General features: G+C 45.8%; 1 protein-coding gene across 1 annotated transcript in view; it reads right to left on the bottom strand.

Moving 5' to 3' along the window:
* UFL1 (UFM1 specific ligase 1) overlaps positions 1–26,531 on the bottom strand; it is a 199,640-nt gene that overhangs the window by 19,856 nt on the left and 153,253 nt on the right. Inside the window, exons 15-18 of the mRNA XM_063917010.1 lie at positions 21,987–22,117; positions 18,198–18,278; positions 10,324–10,409; positions 5,303–5,483 (exon numbers count right to left, since the gene is read on the bottom strand). Of these exons, the coding sequence (XP_063773080.1) occupies positions 5,303–5,483; positions 10,324–10,409; positions 18,198–18,278; positions 21,987–22,117 (479 nt within the window). The remainder of the gene's footprint in view (positions 1–5,302; positions 5,484–10,323; positions 10,410–18,197; positions 18,279–21,986; positions 22,118–26,531) is intronic.

Here is a 26,531-nt window from a genome sequence, read left to right as displayed (position 1 = left end):
GCAACATATTTTCGCCAAATTCGGTGATAATGTTGCACGGTTACTTCCTTCCTTGCTTTAATCAAAGTAGGAATGACTTCTTCCGGCATGCCTCTTTCCTTTAGGATCCGGCGTTCAACCGCCATGCCGTCAAACGCAGCCGCGGTAAGTCTTGAAACAGACAGGGACCCTGCTGAAGCAAGTCCCTCCTTAGAGGTAGAGGCCACGGATCTTCCGTGATCATCTCTTGAAGTTCCGGGTACCAAGTCCTCCTTGGCCAATCCGGAACCACTAGTATCGTTCTTACGCCTCTTTGCCGTATAATTCTCAATACTTTTGGTATGAGAGGCAGAGGAGGAAACACATACACCGACTGGTACACCCAAGGCGTTACCAGCGCGTCCACAGCTATTGCCTGCGGATCTCTTGACCTGGCGCAATACCTGTCCAGTTTTTTGTTGAGGCGAGACGCCATCATGTCCACCATTGGTCTTTCCCAACGGGTTACCAGCATGTGGAAGACTTCTGGATGAAGTCCCCACTCTCCCGGGTGAAGATCGTGTCTGCTGAGGAAGTCTGCTTCCCAGTTGTCCACTCCCGGGATGAACACTGCTGACAGTGCTATCACATGATTCTCTGCCCAGCGAAGAATCCTTGCAGCTTCTGCCATTGCCCTCCTGCTTCTTGTGCCGCCCTGTCTGTTCACATGGGCGACTGCCGTGATGTTGTCCGACTGGATCAATACCGGTTTTCCCTGAAGCAGAGGTTCTGCCTGGTTTAGAGCATTGTATATTGCTCTTAGTTCCAGAATGTTTATGTGAAGAGACGTTTCCAGGCTCGTCCATACTCCCTGGAAGTTTCTTCCTTGTGTGACTGCTCCCCAGCCTCTCAGGCTGGCGTCCGTGGTCACCAGGATCCAATCCTGTATGCCGAATCTGCGGCCCTCCAATAGATGAGCACACTGCAACCACCACAGAAGAGACACCCTTGTCCTTGGAGACAGGGTTATCCGTAGGTGCATCTGAAGATGCGACCCTGACCATTTGTCCAACAGATCCCTTTGGAAAATTCTTGCGTGGAATCTGCCGAATGGAATCGCTTCGTAAGAAGCCACCATTTTTCCCAGGACTCTTGTGCATTGATGTACAGACACCTTTCCTGGTTTTAGGAGGTTCCTGACAAGCTCGGATAACTCCTTGGCTTTTTCCTCCGGGAGAAAAACCTTTTTCTGAACCGTGTCCAGAATCATCCCTAGGAACAGCAGACGAGTTGTCGGCATTAACTGGGATTTTGGAATATTCAGAATCCACCCGTGCTGTTTTAGCACTTCTTGAGACAGTGCTAATCCCATCTCTAGCTGTTCTCTGGACCTCGCCCTTATTAGGAGATCGTCCAAGTATGGGATAATTAATACGCCTTTTCTTCGAAGAAGAATCATCATCTCGGCCATTACCTTTGTAAAGATCCGAGGTGCCGTGGACAATCCGAACGGCAGCGTCTGAAACTGATAGTGACAGTTTTGTACAACGAACCTGAGGTACCCCTGGTGTGAGGGGTAAATTGGAACGTGGAGATACGCATCCTTGATGTCCAAGGATACCATAAAGTCCCCCTCTTCCAGGTTCGCTATCACTGCTCTGAGTGACTCCATTTTGAACTTGAACTTCTTTATGTACAGGTTCAAGGACTTCAGATTTAGAATAGGCCTTACCGAGCCATCCGGCTTCGGTACCACAAAAAGAGTGGAATAATACCCCTTCCCTTGTTGCAGAAGAGGTACCTTGACTATCACCTGCTGAGAGTACAGCTTGTGAATGGCTTCCAACACCGTCTCCCTTTCGGAGGGGGACGTTGGTAAAGCAGACCTCAGGAAACGGCGAGGTGGATCTGTCTCTAATTCCAACCTGTATCCCTGAGATATTATCTGCAGGATCCAGGGATCTACTTGCGAGTGAGCCCACTGCGCGCTGTAATTTTTGAGACGACCGCCCACCGTCCCCGAGTCCGCTTGAGAAACCCCAGCGTCATGCTGAGGCTTTTGTAGAAGCCGGGGAGGGCTTCTGATCCTGGGAAGGAGCTGCGTGTTGCTGTCTCTTCCCTCGACCTTTGCCTCGTGGCAAATATGAATAGCCCTTTGCTCTCTTATTTTTAAAGGAACGAAAGGGCTGCGGTTGAAAAGTCGGTGCCTTTTTCTGTTGGGGAGTGACTTGAGGTAGAAAGGTGGATTTCCCGGCTGTAGCCGTGGCCACCAAATCTGATAGACCGACTCCAAATAACTCCTCCCCCTTATACGGCAAAACTTCCATATGCCGTTTTGAATCCGCATCGCCTGTCCACTGTCGCGTCCATAAAGCTCTTCTGGCCGAAATGGACATAGCACTTACCCGTGATGCCAGTGTGCATATATCCCTCTGTGCATCACGCATATAAAGAAATGCATCCTTTATTTGTTCTAACGACAGTAAAATATTGTCCCTGTCCAGGGTATCAATATTTTCAATCAGGGATTCTGACCAAACTACCCCCGCACTGCCCATCCAGGCAGTTGCTACAGCTGGTCGTAGTATAACACCTGCATGTGTGTATATACTTTTTTGGATATTTTCCATCCTCCTATCTGATGGATCTTTAAGTGCGGCCGTCTCAGGAGAGGGTAACGCCACTTGTTTAGATAAGCGTGTTAGCGCCTTGTCCACCCTAGGAGGTGTTTCCCAGCGCTCCCTAACCTCTGGCGGGAAAGGGTATAATGCCAATAATTTCTTTGAAATTATCAGCTTTTTATCAGGGGCAACCCACGCTTCATTACACACGTCATTTAGTTCTTCTGATTCAGGAAAAACTATAGGTAGTTTTTTCATACCCCACATAATACCCTGTTTAGTGGTACCTGTAGTATCAGCTAAATGTAACGCCTCCTTCATTGCCAAAATCATATAACGTGTGGCCCTACTGGAAAATACGGTTGATTCGTCACCGTCACCACTGGAGTCATCGCCTGTGTCTGGGTCTGTGTCGACCGACTGAGGCAAAGGGCGTTTCACAGCCCCTGACGGTGTTTGAGTCGCCTGGACAGGCACTAATTGATTGTCCGGCCGTCTCATGTCGTCAAACGACTGCTTTAGCGTGTTGACACTATCCCGTAGTTCCATAAATAAAGGCATCCATTCTGGTGTCGACCCCCTAGGAGGTGACATCCCCATATTTGGCAATTGCTCCGCCTCCACACCAATATCGTCCTCATACATGTCGACACACACGTACCGACACACAGCAGACACACAGGGAATGCTCCTAATGAAGACAGGACCCACTAGCCCTTTGGGGAGACAGAGGGAGAGTTTGCCAGCACACACCAAAAGCGCTATATATATATCAGGGATAGCCTTATAATAAGTGCTCCCCTATAGCTGCTTTGTTATATAAAAAAATATCGCCATAAATTTGCCCCCCCTCTCTGTTTTACCCTGTTTCTGTAGTGCAGTGCAGGGGAGAGACCTGGGAGCCGTCCTGACCAGCGGAGCTGTGAGAGGAAATGGCGCCGTGTGCTGAGGAGATAGGCCCCGCCCCTTTTCCGGCGGGCTCGTCTCCCGCTATTTTGAGAAATCAGGCAGGGGTTAAATATCTCCATATAGCCTCTAGGGCTATATGTGAGGTATTTTTAGCCTTTATAGGTACTCATTTTGCCTCCCAGGGCGCCCCCCTCCCAGCGCCCTGCACCCTCAGTGACTGCCGTGTGAAGTGTGCTGAGAGGAAAATGGCGCACAGCTGCAGTGCTGTGCGCTACCTTTAGAAGACTGCAGGAGTCTTCAGCCGCCGATTCTGGACCTCTTCTGTCTTCAGCATCTGCAAGGGGGCCGGCGGCGCGGCTCCGGTGACCATCCAGGCTGTACCTGTGATCGTCCCTCTGGAGCTTGATGTCCAGTAGCCAAGAAGCCAATCCATCCTGCACGCAGGTGAGTTGACTCCTTCTCCCCTCAGTCCCTCGCTGCAGTGATCCTGTTGCCAGCAGGAATCACTGTAACATAAAAAACCTAGCTAAACTTTCTCTAAGCAGCTCTTTAGGAGAGCCACCTAGATTGCACCCTTCTCGGCCGGGCACAAAAATCTAACTGGAGTCTGGAGGAGGGTCATGGGGGGAGGAGCCAGTGCACACCACCTGATCGGAAAAGCTTTACTTTTTGTGCCCTGTCTCCTGCGGAGCCGCTATTCCCCATGGTCCTTTCAGGAACCCCAGCATCCACTAGGACGATAGAGAAAAACCTAAAACTAAACTTTTCACTAAGCAGCTCAGGAGAGCCACCTAGTGTGCACCCTTCTCGTTCGGGCACAAAAATCTAACTGAGGCTTGGAGGGGGGTCATAGGGGGAGGAGCCAGTGCACACCAGGTAGTTCTAAAGCTTTACTTTTGTGCCCAGTCTCCTGCGGAGCCGCTATTCCCCATGGTCCTTACGGAGTCCCCAGCATCCACTAGGACGTCAGAGAAAAGTAATTCACAGAGTTCAATTGTTCAAAGTGGAGTCACTAGCAGTGATAGTGGATCTAAAAAGTGCATATCACTGTTATCCCAGAACATATTCATTCAGAATGCAAAATCAGTAGTAGATCTTAAACGTCTGCACGTGAATTACTAACTTTGGTAGTGTTTCCACCATGGTTATAAAAATGATAAAAAGCACAAGATAGATTTTTCCATGTTGTACCTTAACTAATTAGAATACAGCCATAATTCATGCAACTGCCAATATTTAATTATAGCAAATAAAAGGTCACTGTTACAGACAATGGAGTCCATTCCACAGTTGATTTTTAACAAATGCTGGTGAAAGGGTTACCTACTGGCTACATGGTAATGTAAGAATGGCGGGCATGATTTATAGTCTTGCACTACATATACCTACACTGGTCACAACTGTCGCAGTCTCCATTCTGTGACACAATCACTCCCCTTGTCTCAGCTATGCCCTTTTTACACTAGAATGTAACATTTGTTTAGTATATCTGCATTTATTTTATTTACCTTGTATGACCGATTTCACATTGCCCGATACTGCAGAGAATTGTGGCACATTACAAATAAAGAACATACATCCATGTAAGTTATGTTCTGTCTCCCACTAGACTAGGGATAAACCTTCATCTGTCACAATCAGGGGGCACACTGAGGTGACCCAGCATATGCTGGGTCCCTTTCCTAGTAAGAATAAGGGATCTGTCTAGTGTTTTACTTCCTTTGTGAAGAATAAGTAAACTACAGCCTGTGTGTGTGTCCAGATTTGTTTTCAGGATTCACTGCTGTGCTGTGGCTTACTCATAATAACCTTACCTCAGGGAGCTTTGTGTTTAGGAATGCAATAATCTGTGGGACACATCTTCCTGGTGCATGCAGCATGCAATTAGTATTCAACTGGAACAGCAAGACGGACGTCAGATGTAGAACAAGAGCTGCATCTTCTGTGATTTTAAGCTGCTCTATAAGGGCTTGCCTGTGCTGGAATAAAACTTGCCTGAAAAAACAAAAATCTCAGTCTTAAAAGAATACTGATCATCCATACATTTACTATCCTAACAGAGCATTATCAAATTGCTTAGCAGTCTGCATGGATGACAACTGGCATGACAAGTGCTGGTACATTATCAAGAGTATAACTCTAAACATGAATGACAATGGTACACCTTTAATAGGGAGTCATAACAAAAGGTTTTATTTAGAATATAAATGAAACGTTTCTATAAAAAAGGGTGATGTATACTGTAATAATTAAAAGAGCTATATGACAATATGTAATTTATTCCACCTAAAGCTAAAAACTGCAGCATGACCTGTATTCCACCACTGAACAGAGCATTTTGGAATGCAAAACTCCAGAAATACAATCTTCAAGTTTGGTATTGATTCACCATTCTGTGCTTTATTGGTATATGTTTCAGTGAGGACTACAGGGAATTTTATTGCTTTCAACTGTTAAAAAAAAAAAAAAAACGTTCCAAGGAGGACAAGTGCAAGTGTTATGTTTTATAGGTTTTGAACACAATGGAGCAGAGAACAGCCCAGGTAAGTGGAGTAAGGGTTGGTCCATCACGAACATGCAAGGTGAGCAGTTCATATTTTCTGAAATATATATTAATGTTTAGAACGTACAATACTACTTATTTTTCATATGCTTTATGAGTCCATTTTCTCCTTATACTGCGGGAATTCCTACAGAACTATTAAGAGGTTTCTGGTCAAAGTATATGGTTTGGCACCAGTATGACCACTCTGTGTGAGTAAGGTTGATATTCAGCCCTGCTTGAGGGTAGTTTGGGAAGAAAAGAGGGGGAACAGGAAAGAAGAAGAAACAGAAAGAAAAGGATTGAAGGGGGGATATGGGAAGGTGATTACAGTTGTGGTGAGTGTAATGTATGCTGATGACAATAATACAGTTAACAGATGATATGTTAAAACTGGCACTCTATGGGGGAGATTCAAATGTTTGAAAAGTCGGTTGGGTGTCTGTTTTTTCCTGTCTATTAGATAGGAAAAAACAAACTCCCAACTGACTTTTCAAACATTTGAAATCTCCCCCTGTGTGTTGTATATTTTATTGAAGATATATTTGCACACAAAGTTTTAGCAGAAAACAGTCTGAAACCTGATCAGATATACAATTTAATTATATTTCAATTTAATATCAGCGTTATAACATTAGTGAAATGGATCATTTAAACTGTATATCTGAGCAGTTGGTCTGGTATAGTAACCACTACTAATTAATCAATAATCATCACTCTCTGGTAGTAAGCAAACGCAAACATAATTCCTGCACAGCACCCTCTGCTGCCTAATATCCAGCACTGCATCTGCACAGTGGATGTGAAATGAATGCCAATATGTCGGTTTGGACATAGTCATTTATACAATATCACTAATATCCCCTATCATGTGATTGAAAAAGCTAAATAGTATAAATCCCTTTTTCATGGAATCTGTAATTTCTTTTCTTATGTTCTTAGAATGTTATCCATTAATAATGCAACATCTAAAGAGTAATTCACAGAGTTCAATTGTTCAAAGGGGTGACATTTGATATGCCAGCTGTCGGGATCCCGGCGCTCAACATACCGGCACCGGAATCCCGACAGCCAGCATACTGACAACTCTTTTCCCTCTTGGGGCGTCTACGACACCCCTGGAGGAAGAATAAACAGCAAGCCCGCAAGGGGCTCTTTTGTGCTCGCCCCGCTGCTGGCATACCAGCGGTCGGGATCCCGAGCGCCGGGATACCGTAGTAGATCCGTTCAAAGTGGAGTCCCTAGCAAAAAGCCCTTCAGGTTCAGTGATACACAAGTAATGAGAAATAATATGAACTTTGCTGCAGACTGCAACAAAGATGGATATGTGCCTGTTGGGAAGCCTAGCGTTCATGGCTGCACGAACCATCAAGCAAATTATGCAGCGATGAAGACACTCGGCAGCAGAATCTAATTGTCTAAGTGTGCCTTGCTCCCGATAGTCAAATTACTATATGATACAGTATTTGCATTCAGTCCACGGCAGCAAATTCCAATTTATTTTTTTAAAAAGGAGAACGCAATGTTTGTATTGGATTTAATTATCCATTTTATTTTGTATTTGTGTCTGTCTTTAATTCAATTTACAGCGTAAATCCCACTTTAGTACACATTAATAACATTGTCCATATATTTATTAATAACATTGTCCAGACACAGACTGCTTTATGTACATGAGTTTACTAGACTGTTTTACAAAATTGATGACTATAACTTAAGTATTTGCTACTAACACTATCTTCTGGCATAAATCAGGCACACAGGATACTGGTTTTGTCATAGTGTTTTCTCATGCTATATATTTGTCACTAGTATTTTCTCATGCTATAAAACTGGGGCATAGTACCCTGCAGAGCTGTACTGCAAGATGTGCAGAGAGTCTCTTCATGGTGCCTTTACAGGTGAAACTCAGAAAATTAGAATATCGTGCAAAAGTTAATTTATTTTAGTAATTCAACTAAAAAGATGAAACTAATATATTTTATAGACACATTACATGCAAAGTGAGATATTTCAGGCCTTTATTTGTTATAATTTTGATGATTGTGGCTTACATTTTAAGAAAATCCCAAATCCCAAATCTCAGAAAATTAGAATATTACGTAAAATCAATAAAAAAGGATTTTAAATACAGAAATGTTGGCCCTCTGAAATGTATAATCATGCATATGTATTCAGTACTTGGTTTGGGCCCCTTTTGCATGAATTACAGCCTCAATTCGGCGTGGCATGGATTCTATCAGCCTGTGGCATTGCTGAGGTGTTACAGAAGACCAGGATGCTTCAATCGCGGCCTTCAGCTCTACTGCATTGTTCGGTCTCATTTCTCTCATCTTTCTCTTGGCAATGCCCCATAGATTCTCTTTTTTCTTTAGGCCAGGTAAGACGCTTCGGACGTTGTTTGTTGTTCAGGAGCGGCTTGACAAGAGTAAAATGACATTTGAAGCCCATGTCCAGGATCAGTCTGTGTGTGGTGGCTCTTGATGCACTAACTCCAGCCTCAGTCCACTCCTTGTGAAGCTCCCCCACACTTTTGAATGGCCTTTTCCTGACAAGAAAAAAAAGAACTGGTCTGTTGCTCAGTGGTCCAAAGTCCTCTTTTCTGATGAGAGCAAATTTTGCATCTCATTTGGAAACCAAGGTCCCAGAGTATGGAGAAAGAATTGAGAGGCACACAATCCAAGATGCTTGAAGTCCAGTGTGAAGTTTCCAGAGTCTGTGTTGATTTGGGGAGCTATGTCATCTGCTGGTGTTGGTCCACTGTGCTTTATTAAGTCCAGTGTCAATGCAGCCGTCTACCAGGACATTTTAGAGCACTTCATGCTTCCTTCAGCAGACAAGATTGTGACTTCACTTTCCAGCAGGACTTGGCACCTGCCCACACTGCCAAAAGTACCAAAACCTGGTTTAATGACCATGGGATTACTGTGCTGGATTGGCCAGCAAACTCGCATTGCCAATAAAAAGATGAGAGACATGAGACTGAACAATGCAGAAGAGCTGAAGGCCGCTATTGAAGCATCCTGGTCTTCCATAACGCCTCAGCAATGCCACAGGCTGATAGAATCCATGCCATGCCACATTGAGGCAGTAATTCATGCAAAAGGGGCCCAAACTAAATACTGAGTACATATGCATGATTATACAATACGTTTCAGAGGGTCGACATTTCTGTATTTAAAATCCTTTTTTTATTGATTTTATGTAATATTCTAATTTTCTGAGACTTTGGATTTGGGGTTTTCTTAAGCTGTAAACCACAATCATCAAAATTATAACAAATAAAGGCTTGAAATATCTCACTTTGCATGCAATGAGTCTATATAATATAGTAGTTTCATCTTTTAAGTTGAATTACTGAAATAAATGAACTTTTGCACGATAGCCTAATATTCTGAGTTTCACCTGTATACTTGCATTTTGGATGCTACACTACATCAGCCCCTAAGCTTTTTAGCAGTTTTCTAGACTGTCACAAGTAGGGACGCTCTACAACCTTTGTCTCACGTATGTACCTCCTTGTCTCTGCTTGCATTCTTTAGGGATTTCATTTTGTATGATCTGTAATAGACTATATAGTCTGTGCCCGCAAGAGTATCCGGCACTGTGGAGTTTTGCGGCACCTTACAAATAAACAATGATGATTGCAGCACTTTGACATATAAATGAACTAAGCATGGGCTTGTACAGTACACACAGGCACTGTAATACAGACACTAATCTAAGAGTGTACTGAACCTTGTACTTTGTTCTTTAGGTTTTAAGGCTTCCCTGGAGAACAGTGTAAAAATTTATTTAACAAGAGCTCCCACATTTACTGCATTATATTTTACAGAGTACCAATGCTACTGAAATCAGTAGGGAATGTCAAAAGTGATACTTGTTATAAAAAGTGTGTGGTTAAAGAAGCACAGTTGCTTAAACTATTTTTTGGACAAAAAGAATAAAAGCTCACTTAGTAGACTTTAAGATTGCATGATAAATGTTTTAGAATAACATACCTGTAAAAAACGGCCATAAACTTTCACTTATTTCCTAAAATGATTACTCCATTAACGATCAATTTATTTTTATAAAAAACAAAACAAAACAAAAAAAAAACCTGTACTTGTGGTTTTCGCCTATACAGGTACTATTTAAATCTCTTGAGCTAATCACTGCAGCATCACATCAACTGTACTAATTTGGTACTTGTAAAGTTTCAAAGAAACTTCACAATGCATAAATCTGTGCTGATGAAAAGATGCAAGTCTTAGCTTCCTGTGCAGAACACAGGATGATATAATTATGTACCTTTCTTTCTTCTTATCTCCTTTCTTCACTAAAAGACCACATGCATCTGCTGCTGAATCCAGGCCAGACAGAAATTCTTCTATACTCTGTGAGATAGAATCAAACAAATGATATACTGTATGCAACTTCCTGAAAGCAAAATGTCTAATTGCAAGTAAACATAGTATTCTAATGAGAAGTACATAAAAGCTGTTGAACAACTAAGTTAGGGGAGGATAATTATTTGTCTTTAAATAGTAAGAAAAGCAAGTGCTGGATAAGCTGATCTAGGAAAACTACTCCACAGCCGTTATACCTGAATGACACGGAAGTAGAGATGGCCAGTGGATTTACGGATTTAGGAGTTAATTTTACTGATGATTCATTGGGATCTGCACACACTTCATTTGTAGTTGGGGAAGGCTCAGCGATGCCTTTTCTTCTTGAGAAGACTGCGGTTATTGTTGTGTAATTGAGAGCCTTTTAACACAAAATCACAGTATGGTATGGGAATTTAACTTATTTTGACCATAAATCTGTACTCAGGGTGGTCAAAGCAGCTAAAATAAGAATTTACTTACCGATAATTCTATTTCTCATAGTCCGTAGTGGATGCTGGGGACTCCGAAAGGACCATGGGGAATAGCGGCTCCGCAGGAAACTGGGCACAAAGTAAAAGCTTTAGGACTAGCTGGTGTGCACTGGCTCCTCCCCCCATGACCCTCCTCCAAGCCTCAGTTAGGATACTGTGCCAGGACGAGCGTACACAATAAGGAAGGATTTTGAATCCCGGGTAAGACTCATACCAGCCACACCAATCACACCGTACAACTTGTGATCTGAACCCAGTTAACAGCATGATAACAGAAGGAGCCTCTGAAAAGATGGCTCACAACAACAATAACCCGATTTTTGTAACAATAACTATGTACAAGTAATGCAGACAATCCGCACTTGGGATGGGCGCCCAGCATCCACTACGGACTATGAGAAATAGAATTATCGGTAAGTAAATTCTTATTTTCTCTAACGTCCTAGTGGATGCTGGGGACTCCGAAAGGACCATGGGGATTATACCAAAGCTCCCAAACGGGCGGGAGAGTGCGGATGACTCTGCAGCACCGAATGAGAGAACTCCAGGTCCTCCTCAGCCAGGGTATCAAATTTGTAGAATTTAGCAAACGTGTTTGCCCCTGACCAAGTAGCTGCTCGGCAAAGTTGTAAAGCCGAGACCACTCGGGCAGCCGCCCAAGATGAGCCCACTTTCCGTGTGGAATGGGCTTTTACAGATTTTGGCTGTGGCAGGCCTGCCACAGAATGTGCAAGCTGAATTGTACTACAAATCCAACGAGCAATCGTCTGCTTAGAAGCAGGAGCACCCAGCTTGTTGGGTGCATACAGGATAAACAGCGAGTCAGATTTTCTGACTCCAGCCGTCCTGGAAACATATATTTTCAGGGCCCTGACTACGTCCAGCAACTTGGAATCCTCCAAGTCCCTAGTAGCCGCAGGCACCACAATAGGTTGGTTTAAGTGAAATGCTGAAACCACCTTAGGGAGAAATTGAGGACGAGTACTCAATTCCGCCCTGTCCGAATGGAAAATCAGATAAGGGCTTTTTACAGGATAAAGCCGCCAATTCTGACACGCGCCTGGCCCAGGCCAGGGCCAACAGCATGACCACTTTCCATGTGAGATATTTTAACTCCACAGATTTAAGTGGTTCAAACCAATGTGACTTTTGGAACCCAAAAAACTACATTGAGATCCCAAAGTGCAACTGGAGGCACAAAAGGAGGCTGTATATGCAGTACCCCTTTTACAAACGTCTGAACTTCAGGGACTGAAGCTAGTTCCTTTTGGAAGAAAATTGACAGGGCCGAAATTTGAACCTTAATGCACCCCAATTTCAGGCCCATAGACACTCCTGTTTGCAGGAATGTAGGAATCGACCCAGTTGAATTTCCTCCGTCGGGCCTTACTGGCCTCGCACCACGCAACATATTTTCGCCAAATGCGGTGATAATGTTTTGCGGTTACATCCTTCCTGACTTTGATCAGGATAGGGATGACTTCATCCGGAATGCCTTTTTTCCTTCAGGATCCGGCGTTCAACCGCCATGCCGTCAAACGCAGCCGCGGTAAGTCTTGGAACAGACAGGGTCCTTGTTGGAGCAGGTCCCTTCTTAGAGGTAGAGGCCACGGATCCTCCGTGAGCATCTCTTGAAGTTCCGGTTACCAAGTCCTTCTTGGCCAATCCGGAGCCACGAATATAGTGCTTACTCCTCTCCATCTTATCAATCTCAGTACCTTGGGTATGAGAGGCAGAGGAGGGAACACATACACTGACTGGTACACCCACAGTGTTACCAGAGCGTCTACAGCTATTGCCTGAGGGTCCCTTGACCTGGCGCAATACCTGTCGAGTTTTTCCCAACGGTTTATAATCACGTGGAAGACTTCTGGGTGAAGTCCCCACTCTCCCGGGTGGAGGTCGTGCTGAGGAAGTCTGCTTCCCAGTTGTCCACTCCCGGAATGAATACTGCTGACAGTGCTATCCCATGATTTTCCGCCCAGCGAAGAATCCTTGCAGCTTCTGTCATTGCCCTTCTGCTTCTTGTGCCACCCTGTCTGTTTACGTGGGTGACTGCCGTGATGTTGTCCGACTGGATCAACACCGGCTGTCCTTGAAGCAGAGGTCTTGCTGAGCTTAGAGCATTGTAAATGTCCCTTAGCTTCAGGATATTTATGTGAAGTGATGTCTCCAGGTTTGACCATAAGTCCTGGATATTCCTTCCCTGTGTGACTGCTCCCCAGCCTCGCAGGCTGGCATCCGTGGTTACCAGGACCCAGTCCTGAATGCCGAATCTGCGGCCCTCTAGAAGATGAGCACTCTGCAACCACCACAGGAGGGACACCCTTGTCCTTGGTGACAGGGTTATCCGCTGATGCATCTGAAGATGCGACCCGGACCATTTGTCCAGCAGGTCCCACTGGAAAGTTCTTGCGTGGAATCTGCCGAATGGGATTGCTTCGTAGGAAGCCACCATTTTACCCAGAACCCTTGTGCATTGATGCACTGAGACTTGGCTCGGTTTGAGGAGGTTCCTGACTAGCTCGGATAACTCCCTGGCTTTCTCCTCCGGGAGAAACACCTTTTTCTGGACTGTGTCCAGGATCATCCCTAGGAACAGAAGACACGTCGTCGGAACCAGCTGCGATTTTGGAATATTGAGAATCCAATCGTGCTGCCGCAACACTACCCGAGATAGTGCTACACCGACCTCCAACTGTTCCCTGGATCTTACCCTTATCAGGGAATCGTCCAAGTAAGGGATAACTAAAATTCCCTTCCTTCGAAGGAATATCATCATTTCGGCCATTACCTTGGTAAAGACCCGGGGTGCCGTGGACCCTCCCTACGGCAGCGTCTGAACTGATAGTGACAGTTCTGTACCATAAACCTGAAGGTACCCTTGGTGAGAAGGGTAAATTTTGACATGAAGGTAAGCATCCTTGATGTCCCGAGACATCATGTAGTCCCCTTCTTCCAGGTTCGCAATCACTGCTCTGAGTGACTCAATCTTGAATTTGAACCTCTGTATGTAAGTGTTCAAAGATTTTAGATTTTAGAATCGGTCTCACCGAGCCGTCTGGCTTCGGTACCACAACAGTGTGGAATAATACCCCGTTCCCTGTTGCAGGAGGGGTACCTTGATTATCACCTGCTGGGAATACAGCTTGTGAATGGCTTCCAAAACTGCCTCCCTGTCAGAGGGAGGCGTCGGTAAAGTCGACTTTTGGAAACGGCGAGGGGGAGACGTCTCGAATTCCAATATGTACCCCTGAGATATTACCTGAAGGATCCAGGGGTCTACTTGCGAGTGAGCCCACTGCGCACTGAAATTCATTGAGAACGGGCCCCCATCATGCCTGAGCTTGTAAAGCCCTAGCGTCATACTGAGGGCTTGGCAGAGGCGGGAAAGAGTTTCTGTTCCTGGGAACTGGCTGATCTCTGCAGCCTTTTTCCTCTCCCTCTGTCACAAGCAGAAAAGAGGAACCTTTTGTCCGCTTGCCAACAAAGGACTGCGCCTGATAATACGGCGTCTTATTTTGAGAGGCGACCTGGGGTACAAACGTGGATTTCCCAGCTGTTGCCGTGGCCACCAGGTCTAAAAGACCGACCCCAAATGTCCCCTTTCAAAGGCAATACTTCCAAATGCCGTTTGGAATCCGCATCACCTGACCATTTTACTGGTAGAATTGGACAACGCACTTATACTTGATGCCAGTCGGCAATTATTCCGCTGTGCATCATGCATATATAGAAATGCATCTTTTAAATGCTCTATAGGCAATAATATACTATCCTTATCTAGGATATCAATATTTCCAGTCAGGGAATCCGACCATGCCAACCCAGCACTGCACCTCCAGGCTGAGGCGATAGCTGGTCGCAGTATAACACCAGTATGTGTGTAAATACCTTTTTTGGATACCCTCCTGCTTTCTATCAGCAGGATCCTTAAGGGCGGCCATCTCATGAGAGGGTAGAGCCCTTGTTCTTACAAGCGTGTGAGCGCCTTATCCCCCCTAGGGGGTGTTTCCCAATGCATCCTAACCTCTGGCGGGAAAGGGTATGCAGCCAATACTTTTTAAGAAATTATTAATTGTTATCGGGGGGAAACCCACGCATCATCACACACCTCATTTTATTTCTCAGATTCAGGAAAACTACAGGTAGTTTTTCCCTCACCGAACATAATACCCCTTTTTTGGTGGTACTCGTATTATCAGAAATGTATAAAACATTTTCCATTGTCTCAATCATGTAACGTGTGGCCCTACTGGAAATCACGGTTGTCTCTTCACCGTCCACACAGGAGTCAGTATCCGTGTCGGCGTCTGTATCTGCCATCTGCCTGACGGCCTATGAGACGTCTGGACAGGCACAAGCTGAGTAGCCGGCTGTCTCATGTCAACCACTGTTTTATATAGAGCTGACACTGTCACGTAATTTTCAACAGTACATCCACTCAGGTGTCGACCCCCTAGGGGGTGACATCACTGTTACAGACACTCTGCTCCGTCTCCACATCATTTTTCTCCTCATACATGTCGACACAAACGTACCGACACACAGCACACACACAGGGAATGCTCTGATAGAGGACAGGACCCACTTAGCCCCTTGGGGAGACAGAGGGAGAGTTTGCCAGCACACACCAGAGCGCTATATATGTATAGGGACAACCTTACAATAAGTGTCTATCCCTTATAGCTGCTTATATCTGTTATTTTGCCAAATAAGTGCCCCCCTCTCTTTTTTACCCTGTTTCTGTAGTTGCAGGATGCAGGGGAGATTCTGGGAGCCTTCCTACCAGCGGAGCTGTGTGGGAAAAATGGCGCTGTGTGCTGAGGAGATAGGCCCCGCCCCCTTCACGGCGGGCTCTTCTCCCGCTTTTTTCTGGAAAACTGTCAGGGGTTAAATACATCCATATAGCCCAGGAGCTATATGTGATGTATTTTTTGCCAAATAAGGTAAATTCATTGCTTCCCAGGGCGCCCCCCCCCCAGCGTCCTGCACCCTCAGTGACCGAAGTGTGAAGTGTGCTGAGAGCAATGGCGCACAGCTGCAGTGCTGTGCGCTACCTTATGAAGACAGGAAAGTCTTCTGCCGCCGATTTATGGACCTCTTCTTGCTTCAGCATCTGCACGGGGGCCGGCGGCGCGGCTCCGGGACCCATCCATGGCTGGGCCTGTGATCGTCCCTCTGGAGCTAATGTCCAGTAGCCTAAGAAGCCCAATCCACTCTGCACGCAGGTGAGTTCGCTTCTTCTCCCCTTAGTCCCTCGATGCAGTGAGCCTGTTGCCAGCAGGTCTCACTGAAAATAAAAAACCTATTTAAACTTTTACTCTAAGCAGCTCAGGAGAGCCACCTAGATTGCACCCTTCTCGTTCGGGCACAAAATCTTAACTGAGGCTTGGAGGAGGGTCATGGGGGGAGGAGCCAGTGCACACCAGCTAGTCCTAAAGCTTTTACTTTGTGCCCAGTCTCCTGCGGAGCCGCTATTCCCCATGGTCCTTTCGGAGTCCCCAGCATCCACTAGGACGTTAGAGAAAAGAACCATAGGTCAATGTTTGCCCAAGTTGGGGGACATTTTTGCTGGAAGCTTACAAACGACTAATAAGATCATTGCTGATCCTCGTCACCCATGTCACTCCCTATTTTCCTTATTGTCCTCCACAAAATGTTATGGGTTCAGTATGAATGACCGTCGGACGGGATGCCGGCGGTCACAATACAGACGTCGGCATTCCAATACGCAAACTCCCGTCAGAGGCAAGGTAAGTATGTTCCCCCCTCTCTTCTACCCCTAACCCTCCCTTCCCGCAGTCTAAGGGTGCGGTATGATATGATGGCAGACGGGATGCCGGCTGTCAGCATACCGACAGCGGCATACCGGCTGCCGTTATACCAGCAGCGATTCCCCTCTGTGCTCGCCATAGGTTCTATTCCCACTCAGTTGGTGGCGTGGACCCACCAACTGTGCGGGAATTAGGGGATTCCGAGTGAAGGGATCCTGACTGCCGGTAAAATGTCGGAGGTCGGGATTCTGGCGTCGGTCTCCTGAATGCAGAGATCCCAACCGTCGGCATTATTAGTACATCCCCAGTCTAACTCTAACCTCTCCCCTTAGTGTCTAACCCTAACCTTCCCCCAGTGGTGCCTAAACCTAACCCCCCACCCGCAGACTAAACCTAACCCCCCCGGGTGGCGCCTAAACCTAACCTTCCAGCCCCTACCCCTTCAGACCCTAACCCGCCCTCTATACTTACAGTCAGGATGCCGGCTGTTGGGATTCTGGTGTTTGCATTCTGCCCGGTGTCGGGATTCCGACAGCCAGCATCTTAACTGCATCCCAATGTATAGGTGTCATAAATGCTGTATGTAGATTGCAACATTGTATGCATACAACTAAATGTACATAAACTGTTAACAGCATATACATATCTATTATAGGCCCTATCATAGGTGGCGCAAAGCGCGTTTCATGCATTCTCCCTTTAATCCTCTCAACAAGCTTAGTCCACTGGCACACACTCTACTGACGGGTATTTTGAAACACCTGACCGCTCTCAGCAACAGATGCTGTGTAAGTGCTATTTAGAGGTTCATTCCTAATGCAAGCACATCATTTTGATACAAGTTTTCCTAATTGTCACTGGCTCTTCTTTACAGAGACTCCGTTATTCATACTTTGCCTGTTATAGGTGTAATGACCTAGTTTTTTGTGTTCTTGCCATACTAACTCCAATATACTGAACGTGAGGTGGTCTTGACCTCTTCCTGAACGCAACCATTAATTTTTCACTAGCGAAGATTGCCACCTCTACAGGACTACTAATATTGACCAGTGGTGTCACCAAATTACCCTGTACAGTTATATTGATATATTAACATATACTTGTTGTCATACCAGCCTTACTTTAGTTTGTATGTTGGTCTTCTATACCAAATTTTACCTTATATCTACCCTATTCTCTTTGCCTGGATCTCCTGTGTTTGGTTATCTCTATCCCCATCCTGTCCATCATACAGCTGCTTTCTTTTCCACATGTTTGAACACAGGGAGAGTGCCATGAACTACGGCTATTATCTAACAAACATTAGTATACTATATGCTCCCTATCCCAGCTCTCATAAACCATTCTGTAATTGCAGGAGAAACACCACAATGTGATTATAGTAACTATACAAAAAAACTCCCACTCATCTGATCTTCTATTTCCATTCAGTTTGGATTGTTTAACACATGCACATTTTTCTATAAATTAACTTAAAAAAGTTAATTAAAAGTACATGAAAAATATGTCTCTAAAATCTGTCTTACCTTTCCAGACAACAAACTGTTCAGCTTTGTTAAAGGGCCTTTGGCTTCCTCCTGGAATTTACTTAACATTTTTTTTCTAACCTGTAAAATGAGGATATGTTAAGGTACAATGATGTTTTCATGTCTACAGTAAACATACAAAAATATTAGCATTCTCTAGTACAATCATTTATCCCCATATTTCTCGTAATATATTGTCAAATTATATAGGCTGTTCTGCCGATTAAAACAAGTCATCAAATGTAGCTTTATTTAACAAGACTATGTTTTATAAAAGTGTGCATGGAAGATCATTTGGCAGCCCAACAAAGCTGATCCATAGAGGTCCACTGACGCACAGCCCATGAGAAGCCCGTCCCGATGACAGAGTGGAATGAGCCATAACCCTGGAAGGTACTGGCTGGTCCTAAGCAATGTAAGACTAACAATGACAGCACAAAGCCAACGGAACATCGTTCGCTTCAATTACGACCAACCCCTTTTGTGGGAATCATAGATGACAAACAACTTCTCTGTCTTGCGTAAAGATGAAGTCCGGTCAACCAAAGAGCCCTTATTCCAGCCAAAGGATTACCTGAAGATGACACAGACAAAGAATCTCCACATGGGATAATAATAGGGTGACTGATGTGGAACTTGGAGACAACCTTCAGCAAGGAGGGGGGTTTAGTACGGATCACCTCCCTGTCATCATGAAATACAAGATAAGGAGAGCAACAGGATAAGTCACTCAACCTTGGCACCCTCCTGGCCGAGGAAATCTCTAGGAGGAAAAATGTCTTCCATGTGAAATATTTCAGGTCCACCAAGTGAAGTGGTTCAAATGATCTGAATGCAAGAAATCAGGAACTAGATTAAGGTCCCACGGAGCTGGGAGGAAGAAACGAGGGTTGCAGACTGAGAACCCTCTGCATATATGTCTGCAATTTAAGAAGCAAGACCAGTCAACACTGGAAACTTGCAGACCCTACCGACACCTTAACCTTCAAGGATTCCAGGCATAGGCCTGCATTCAGACCCGTCTGAAGAAACAGCAGAAGACGGGAAAGATAAAAGGGAACAGTTACTAACAGACATATGCCCACCATATACAGTGGCAATGCTGAGCAGAGACCGGTATGTGAGCATTCAGCATGGTTGGAATAACAGCCTCAAGAATACCCTATGCCTTTAGGATTGCAGCCTCCACAGCCAAGCTGTTAAATACAGTCAATGCAAGATGGGGACAAACGGCCCTAGTTAAAGCAGTTCTGGACGAAAATCGAAGATAAGCGTGGAATCTATCAGATGACCCCTAAGGTCTGTGTACCATGACTGATATGGCCTGTCTGAAACCGCCAAGATCACAGATGCATATTTCCACTTGATACATTTGAGAACCAGAGAAAAAAGCAGAAACAGGTAGTTCCGGCAAAAAGTTCACAAGAGTGTTAAAGTGTCTGCTGTCACATCTCCAGGGTTTCTTGTTATGGAGAAAAAAAAAAAAAGAGGAACATTGGGGTCACGCTAAGACACTATCAGATCACCATCTGGCAGCCTCCATCAAGCTAGCAAATCCTGAAAGACATCCAGATGAAGGGACCACTCGCCAGGGTGAAGATCCTGGCGGTTGAAGTAATGTGTCTCCCAATTTTTGACCCTGTCCAGTACAGCCAGAACGTGACTTTCTGCCCACAGAGTACGCGTGTAGACCTTTACTGGATGCGGTTAAGTTGCTGAAAAGGCATTGAAGATTGCCTCAATTTACAACACACTGATTGGTAACAGCAGGAAGAGTTCTTGCCAAACACCTTGAAACGAATACCGGAGAACCACAGCTCCCCAGCCCCGGATACTGGTCCCAGATCGTAAATGGGTGGCCAATGCAGATGTTTGGAGTCCAACCATCCAGGTTAGGGACATGACTTGAGACAGGCGAAGGGGATAACCAACCCACTTGGATAGCAGGTACAATCGAAGATCCCAATGCTGGTACATGCTGAGCTGGACTGCTTGGAAGGAGGAAATTAATCCTCCCTGAAGACACATGCAAAGGACGACAGAGACTGCCTATTTTTGGGAGAACCAGCCCCACCAGAAACCATAGCAAGTATCCTGCCCATCAAAAACATTCCTAGGAAAATCAGTCTCAGATTGGACTCTTTTAAATTAAAAATCCATCCAATAAAGATGAGCGTCTGATGACTTAGAAGAACATGAGTAAAGGAATTCAGATGACAGGGCCATTATCAGCTGATTGTCGAGTAATGGACGATTTTCACACCTAACGACCAAAGGTAAGCCAACATGACTGCCACATCACTTTGGTAAACACCCATGTGGTGGAAGAGAGACTGAAGGGAAGCAGTGAACTGGTAGTGCACATCCATAATTTCAAAATTAAGGATTAATGGGGTTACCAGATGGGTATGTGTAAATAGGAATCCTGAATGCCGATCAATATTCTATTTTGCACCTTACAGAGGGAAAACTCAGAACTCGGGCATCTGAACGAGTTTGAAACTATACAGATGTGTCCTCATCCATCTAGCCTCAATAAACCACACAACAGGAGATGCCTGGAGTGAGTCAGTTGACAGTTCCAATGCATCTCTGGTACATTCAGTGGCTTTTCTGCCGGAAATGCGTCTTAGTCACAATTTGATGTGGCTACCATGCACGAGAAGACTCTGCTGATTAATCTGATATGTGACACTTGTATATCTGTGTGTAACAGTCTGTAAATGAGGCAACAGGAACTGCACACTGGCACTCCATCATAGCACTTCGTATGCAGATTCAGAGACTCACATAGATATACATATGTTGCATATCAAATTAATCAGCACAGTCTCATGGTGCATCCTAGCTGCATCACTTTGCATCTAAGACGCATTTTCAGCAAAAAAAGATGCCTAACGCTATCAGAGTATCAATGGACCTGGAATGCCAAAAGAGGCTGTTTAGCGCAACTGCAGAAAAGATGTACGAGGACACATCTGTAAGTGTTGAAATGGAAGACGACGCATTCCCTCCATAGGAACCCCAAGGAGGTTAATTAACCCATCTTACAAAAGGTTTTTCTGAAGCTCTGGCATTCTAAATAACAGGAATGAGGGTCTTTTATATCTGCCATCCCCTGACAGAGTACGACTGACCATGGACGCCGCAAAACCGCAGTTTACCAAAGGGTCGAAATGAGTGAATAAAAGGGCCAGAGGAGCCATGTGTTTTTGGAAGATGGTAAAAAGGAACTCTTTTCCCAGTATCTAGGACAATGATCTTCTCCAGCTCAGGCCTAAACAAAATCTCTCCTGAAAAAGGAAGCATTTTGAAAAAGATTTATTGGGTTCAGCGTCCCCCAAAGAGCCCAGCAATCATCAATAGCTAAAGCAGAAACCTTAGAGTAGGAGAATTCAATTGCAGCCCTCCAGCTGCTGCAGAACTACTCATCCCAGCATGCCCTGCCACAGATTTACCCTAATAGCAGAACTGTGACAAGGCATGCTGGGATGTCATCAGCTGGAAGACAGCAAGTTGAATACCCCTGCCCTGTCAGTTACAATCATGCCTCATGGATGGCAAAACATTGGATAGTGATACTGTCGTTATGAGCCAATGTACAAAACTATGCCTAAGAAATGAAGCGTCACCAGCCCGTACTGAGTTTATTGCAGACCGTCAGCAAGTAGTTTAACCAAACATATGCTAAGATTTTAACAACTTCACAAATTAAAATAAAGTGTTTAAAACGTATCAAGATTTCAATAATTCCAAAAGATAAGTAAAAGGAAGCTGTCGATACAGTACCTCACTAGTAATAGTAGTATAATCTTCCACAGCCATCATTATATCACCAGCCAAGAAATTGAAGATGAGGTTTGTAATATCTGTGCATACTGTCTTCAGCAGGTGCTTGGCAAGGTTGCTTTGTGTTTCATCTACGTAATAAACAAAACCCAGTCAAACAAGAATAACTTAAAGACTAAACATTTTTAAAGTATATCAGCATTAAATATGTATAGTTGTTTAAATATATATTGCTATATATCCGATGCTTTCCACAATGTGTGCCTGATGAAGAGTTTTACGTAAAAACGTTATTTCCGGAAATCACTGATATGTAATGTTCAACACGTGTGCGGATCTGGGGATGCAACACAGTGTGGCTGCAGATGTCAGGTGAGTGACAGTCTACAGCCGTTTGGGCATGTGGATCATTACAGAAAATGGGGGGCATGTTGGACTTGTATTCTGGGCATGCCAAAGCCAACGTCACTGGCCCCGGCGCTGGGGTTTTGGCGAACATCCTGAGTAACTTCTGGGTTACTCAGATGTCCGATGTTCACACAGTGGATCTAATGTGGTGCCTTTATCGTACAACTAAGAATCAGGCCCTGTGTTGTGGCAAACAAAGTAGACTTGTTAAAAATATCAGTGTTCTTCTTGTATCTTTCTTACAGCACTTAACGTATAACTCAAATGAGAGATGAGCGTTTATACATCCACTGATCATAAGGGCTTTCATCCAGTAGTTTTTCTTTGCGATTCAGTAAAATTGTTTACTAGCTTCAAACTCACAGTGAACGTGAGCTGCTCTGAGTGACCAAAAAATGGGATTTTAATACCCACCGGTAAATCCTTTTCTCGCAGTCCATAAGTTGGTGAAAACTAGTACGATGGGGTATAGATGGGGTCCAAAGGAGCCAGTGCACTTTAAATTTATTTCACTGGGTGTGCTGGCTCCGCCACTCTATACCCCCTCCCACAGGCAGTTATAGGTAAAATAACGTGCCCGAAGCAGATATATGAGAGAAGGAACATGAAAACAGAAAGGATGGTGTGGTTTATACACCAGCACACCACTAACAAACAACAACCAGCAACGGCTGATAACAACAGCAGCAACAGCTGAACAGGTAACTAAAGAACAAGAACCTGCAGAAAAGACCACACACAGAGGCGGGCGCCCAAGGGTGGTCATTCCGAGTTGATCGCTAGCTGCATTAGTTCGCTGTGCAGCGATGAGGCAAAAAAATGGCACTTCCGCGCATGCGGCGCAATGCGCACGCGCGACGTACAAATGCAACGAACTATGTAGTTTCACACAAGGTCTAGCGAAGCTTTTCAGTCGCACTGCTGGCCGCAGAGTGATTCACAGGAAGAGGGCGTTTCTGGGTGTCAACTGACCGTTTTCAGGGAGTGTTCGGAAAAACACAGGCGTGCCAGAAAACTTACCGTTGTTAAAACTCTTTCTGCGAGGTACACTGGGCTCCACAAGGATGGACAATGGGGGTGTAGAGTAGGATCTTGATCCGAGGCACCAACAGGCTCAAAGCTTTGACTGTTCCCAGAATGCACAGCGCCGCCTCCTCTATAACACTGCCTCCATGCACAGGAGCTCAGTTTTTAGTTAACCAGCCCAATGCAGTAGCAGGAAAAGAGAAGACAACAGTTAGTAGTCACATACACCACACTCTCACGACAGGAGAAGTGTCAGTGGCTAATGCCATACCAACCCAAAGAAGCTAATACCCCTTTCACATCGCACTGAAAACCCGGTACCGACACGAAACGGGTCCGTGTGCGATGTGAAAGGTCCAATTGTGAATTAGCGGGTCGCCTGACCCGGTAATTCAACCCGGTAAAAAAGAAGGGTTCTTACCGGGTTGATTACCGGGTCAGGCGCAGTGTGAATGGGAGCCGTTCCGATGCGAATCGGCTCCCATTCACAGCATAGGCAGAGGCGGCGCAGGAGATGAGCTCATCTCCCGGCGCCGCCTCCACCCCCGCCCCTGCTGCTCCCTCCGCTGCTATGGCAACCGACCCGGTATATTGCCGGGTCGGAAAGCCAGCTGAGGAGCGCAAATGCCGGATCCCACCCGGTAAGTACACGTTTGTCTTACCGGGTAGGATCCGGCATTTGCGATGTTAATGCGGTATAAGTGCGTCAGGGTGGGCGCCTTGTGGAGCCCAGTGTACCTTGCAGAAAGAGTTTTAAGAACGGTAAGTTCTTACCATAAAACTCGTTTTCTGCTGCGGGGTACACTGGGCTCCACAAAGATGGACAATGGGGATGTCCTAAAGCAGTTCCTTATGGGAGGGGACGCACCGTAGTGGGCACAAGAACCCGGCGTCCAAAGGAAGCATCCTGGGAAGCGGCAGTATCGAAGGCATAGAACCTTATGAACGTGTTCCCGGAGGACCACGTAGCCGCCTTGCACAATTGGTCAAGGGTCGCACAATGTTGGGCCGCCCAAGAAGGTCCAACAGACCGAGTAGAATGGGCCGTAATGTGAGCAGGAGCTGTCAGACCACCTTCACATAAACATGTGCAATCACCATTCTAATCCACCGGGCCAGGGTCTGCTTGTGAGCAGGCCAACCACGTTTGTGAAATCCAAACAAAACAAAGAGAGAATCAGATTTTTGAATAGAAGCAGTTCTCTTCACATAGATACGGAGAGCCCGTACCAAATCCAAAGACCGTTCTTTGGGTGACAAATCAGGAGAGACAAAGGCCGGAACCACAATCTCCTGATTAAGGTGGAACGAGGACACCACCTTCGGTAAATAACCGGGACGAGTCCGAAGTACCGCCCGGTCATGGTGAAAAATCAGATATGGGGAACTACAGGAAAGGGCACCCAAATCAGACACTCTTCTAGCAGAGGCAATAGCCAGCAAGAACACCACCTTAAGGGAAAGCCAATTAAGGTCAGCTGAACCAAGGGGTTCAAACGGAGGCTCCTGCAACGCCTCCAAAACCACAGGCGGGACATAGGGAGGTTGGATACACAACACACCCTGAGTGAAAGTGTGATCATCAGGTAAAGTCGCAATTTTTCTCTGAAACCACACCGACAAGGCAGAAATATGAACCTTGAGGGAGGCCAGACGCAGGCCTAAATCCAGGCCCTGTTGCAGAAAAGCAAAAAGTTTGGCTGTACTAAACTTGGAAGCGTCATAATTGTTAGATGCGCACCAAACAAAGTAAGAATGCCAGACCCTATGGTAAATCCGAGCAGAAGCCGTTTTCCAGGCCTGCAACATAGTTTTAATGACCTCTTCATAAAAACCCTTAGCCCTCAAGACGGAAGCTTCAAGAGCCACGGTGTCAAAGACAGCCGGGCTAGGTCCTGGTAGTCACAGGGGCCCTGAACGAGGAGGTCTGGGCGTTGTGGAAGTAGAACTGGACGCTCTGACGATAGGCCCTGCAGGTCTGAGAACCAGTGCCGTCTGGGCCACGCTGGAGCTATGAGAAGCAGAATTCCTCTTTCTTGCTTGAACTTCCGAATTACCCTGGGCAGGAGTGACACCGGAGGGAACACGTACGGCAGCCGAAACCTCCACGGCACCGCCAGTGCAACCAAGAAAGCTGCTTGAGGATCTCTTGCCCTTGCTCCGAAGACCGGAACCTTGTGATTTTGTCGAGACGCCATCAGATCTATGTCTGGAAGACCCCATTTTTCTACTAGGAGTTGAAACACTTCTGGATGGAGGCCCCACTCGCCGGCATGCACGTCCTGACGACTGAGAAAGTCCGCTTCCCAATTCAGGACACCCGGAATGAAGATTGCCGATATAGCCGGTAGATGGCGTTCCGCCCAATGTAGAATCCGTGAGACTTCCTTCATTGCCAGACGGCTTCAAGTGCCGCTTTGATGATTTATGTAAGCCACTGTGGTGGCGTTGTCCGACTGCACTTGAACAGGACGGTTCTGAATTTAATGCTGGGCCAGGTTCAATGCATTGAAGACCGCCCGCAATTCCAGAATGTTGATCGAGAGGAGAGATTCCTCCTTGGTCCACCGACCCTGAAGGGAGTGTTGCTCCAGCACCGCGCCCCAACCTCTTAGACTGGCATCTGTCGTCAACGGTACCCAGTTGGATATCTAGAAGGGACGGCCCCTGTACAATTGTTGGTCCTGGAGCCACCAGAGCAGCGACAGACGGACCTCCGGAGTCAATGAGATCATTTGAGACCTGATCCGGTGAGGTAGGCCGTCCCACTTGGCTAGAATCAGCCTCTGGAGGGGGCGAGAATGGAATTGAGCATACTCCACCATGTCGAATGCTGATACCATGAGGACCAGCACCTGCATCGCCGAATGTATCGACACTTGCGGACGAGAAAGGAAGCAACGAATCCTGTCCTGAAGCTTCAGGACCTTCTCCTGACACAAGAACAATCTCTGGTTGTGAGTGTCCAACAGCGCTCCCAGATGCACCATGCTCTGAGCAGGAATCAGGGAGGATTTTTTCCAGTTGATGAGCCACCCGTGGGCTTGTAGAAATCGGACCGTCATATCCAGATGACGAAGGAGAAGTTCTGGGGAATTTGCCAGGATTAAC

This window comes from Pseudophryne corroboree, chromosome 4 (assembly GCF_028390025.1).
Source record: "Pseudophryne corroboree isolate aPseCor3 chromosome 4, aPseCor3.hap2, whole genome shotgun sequence".
NCBI lineage: Eukaryota > Metazoa > Chordata > Amphibia > Anura > Myobatrachidae > Pseudophryne > Pseudophryne corroboree.
The sequence above is the reverse complement of the archived record's forward strand: the minus strand, read 5'-3'. Positions and strand labels throughout refer to the sequence as shown.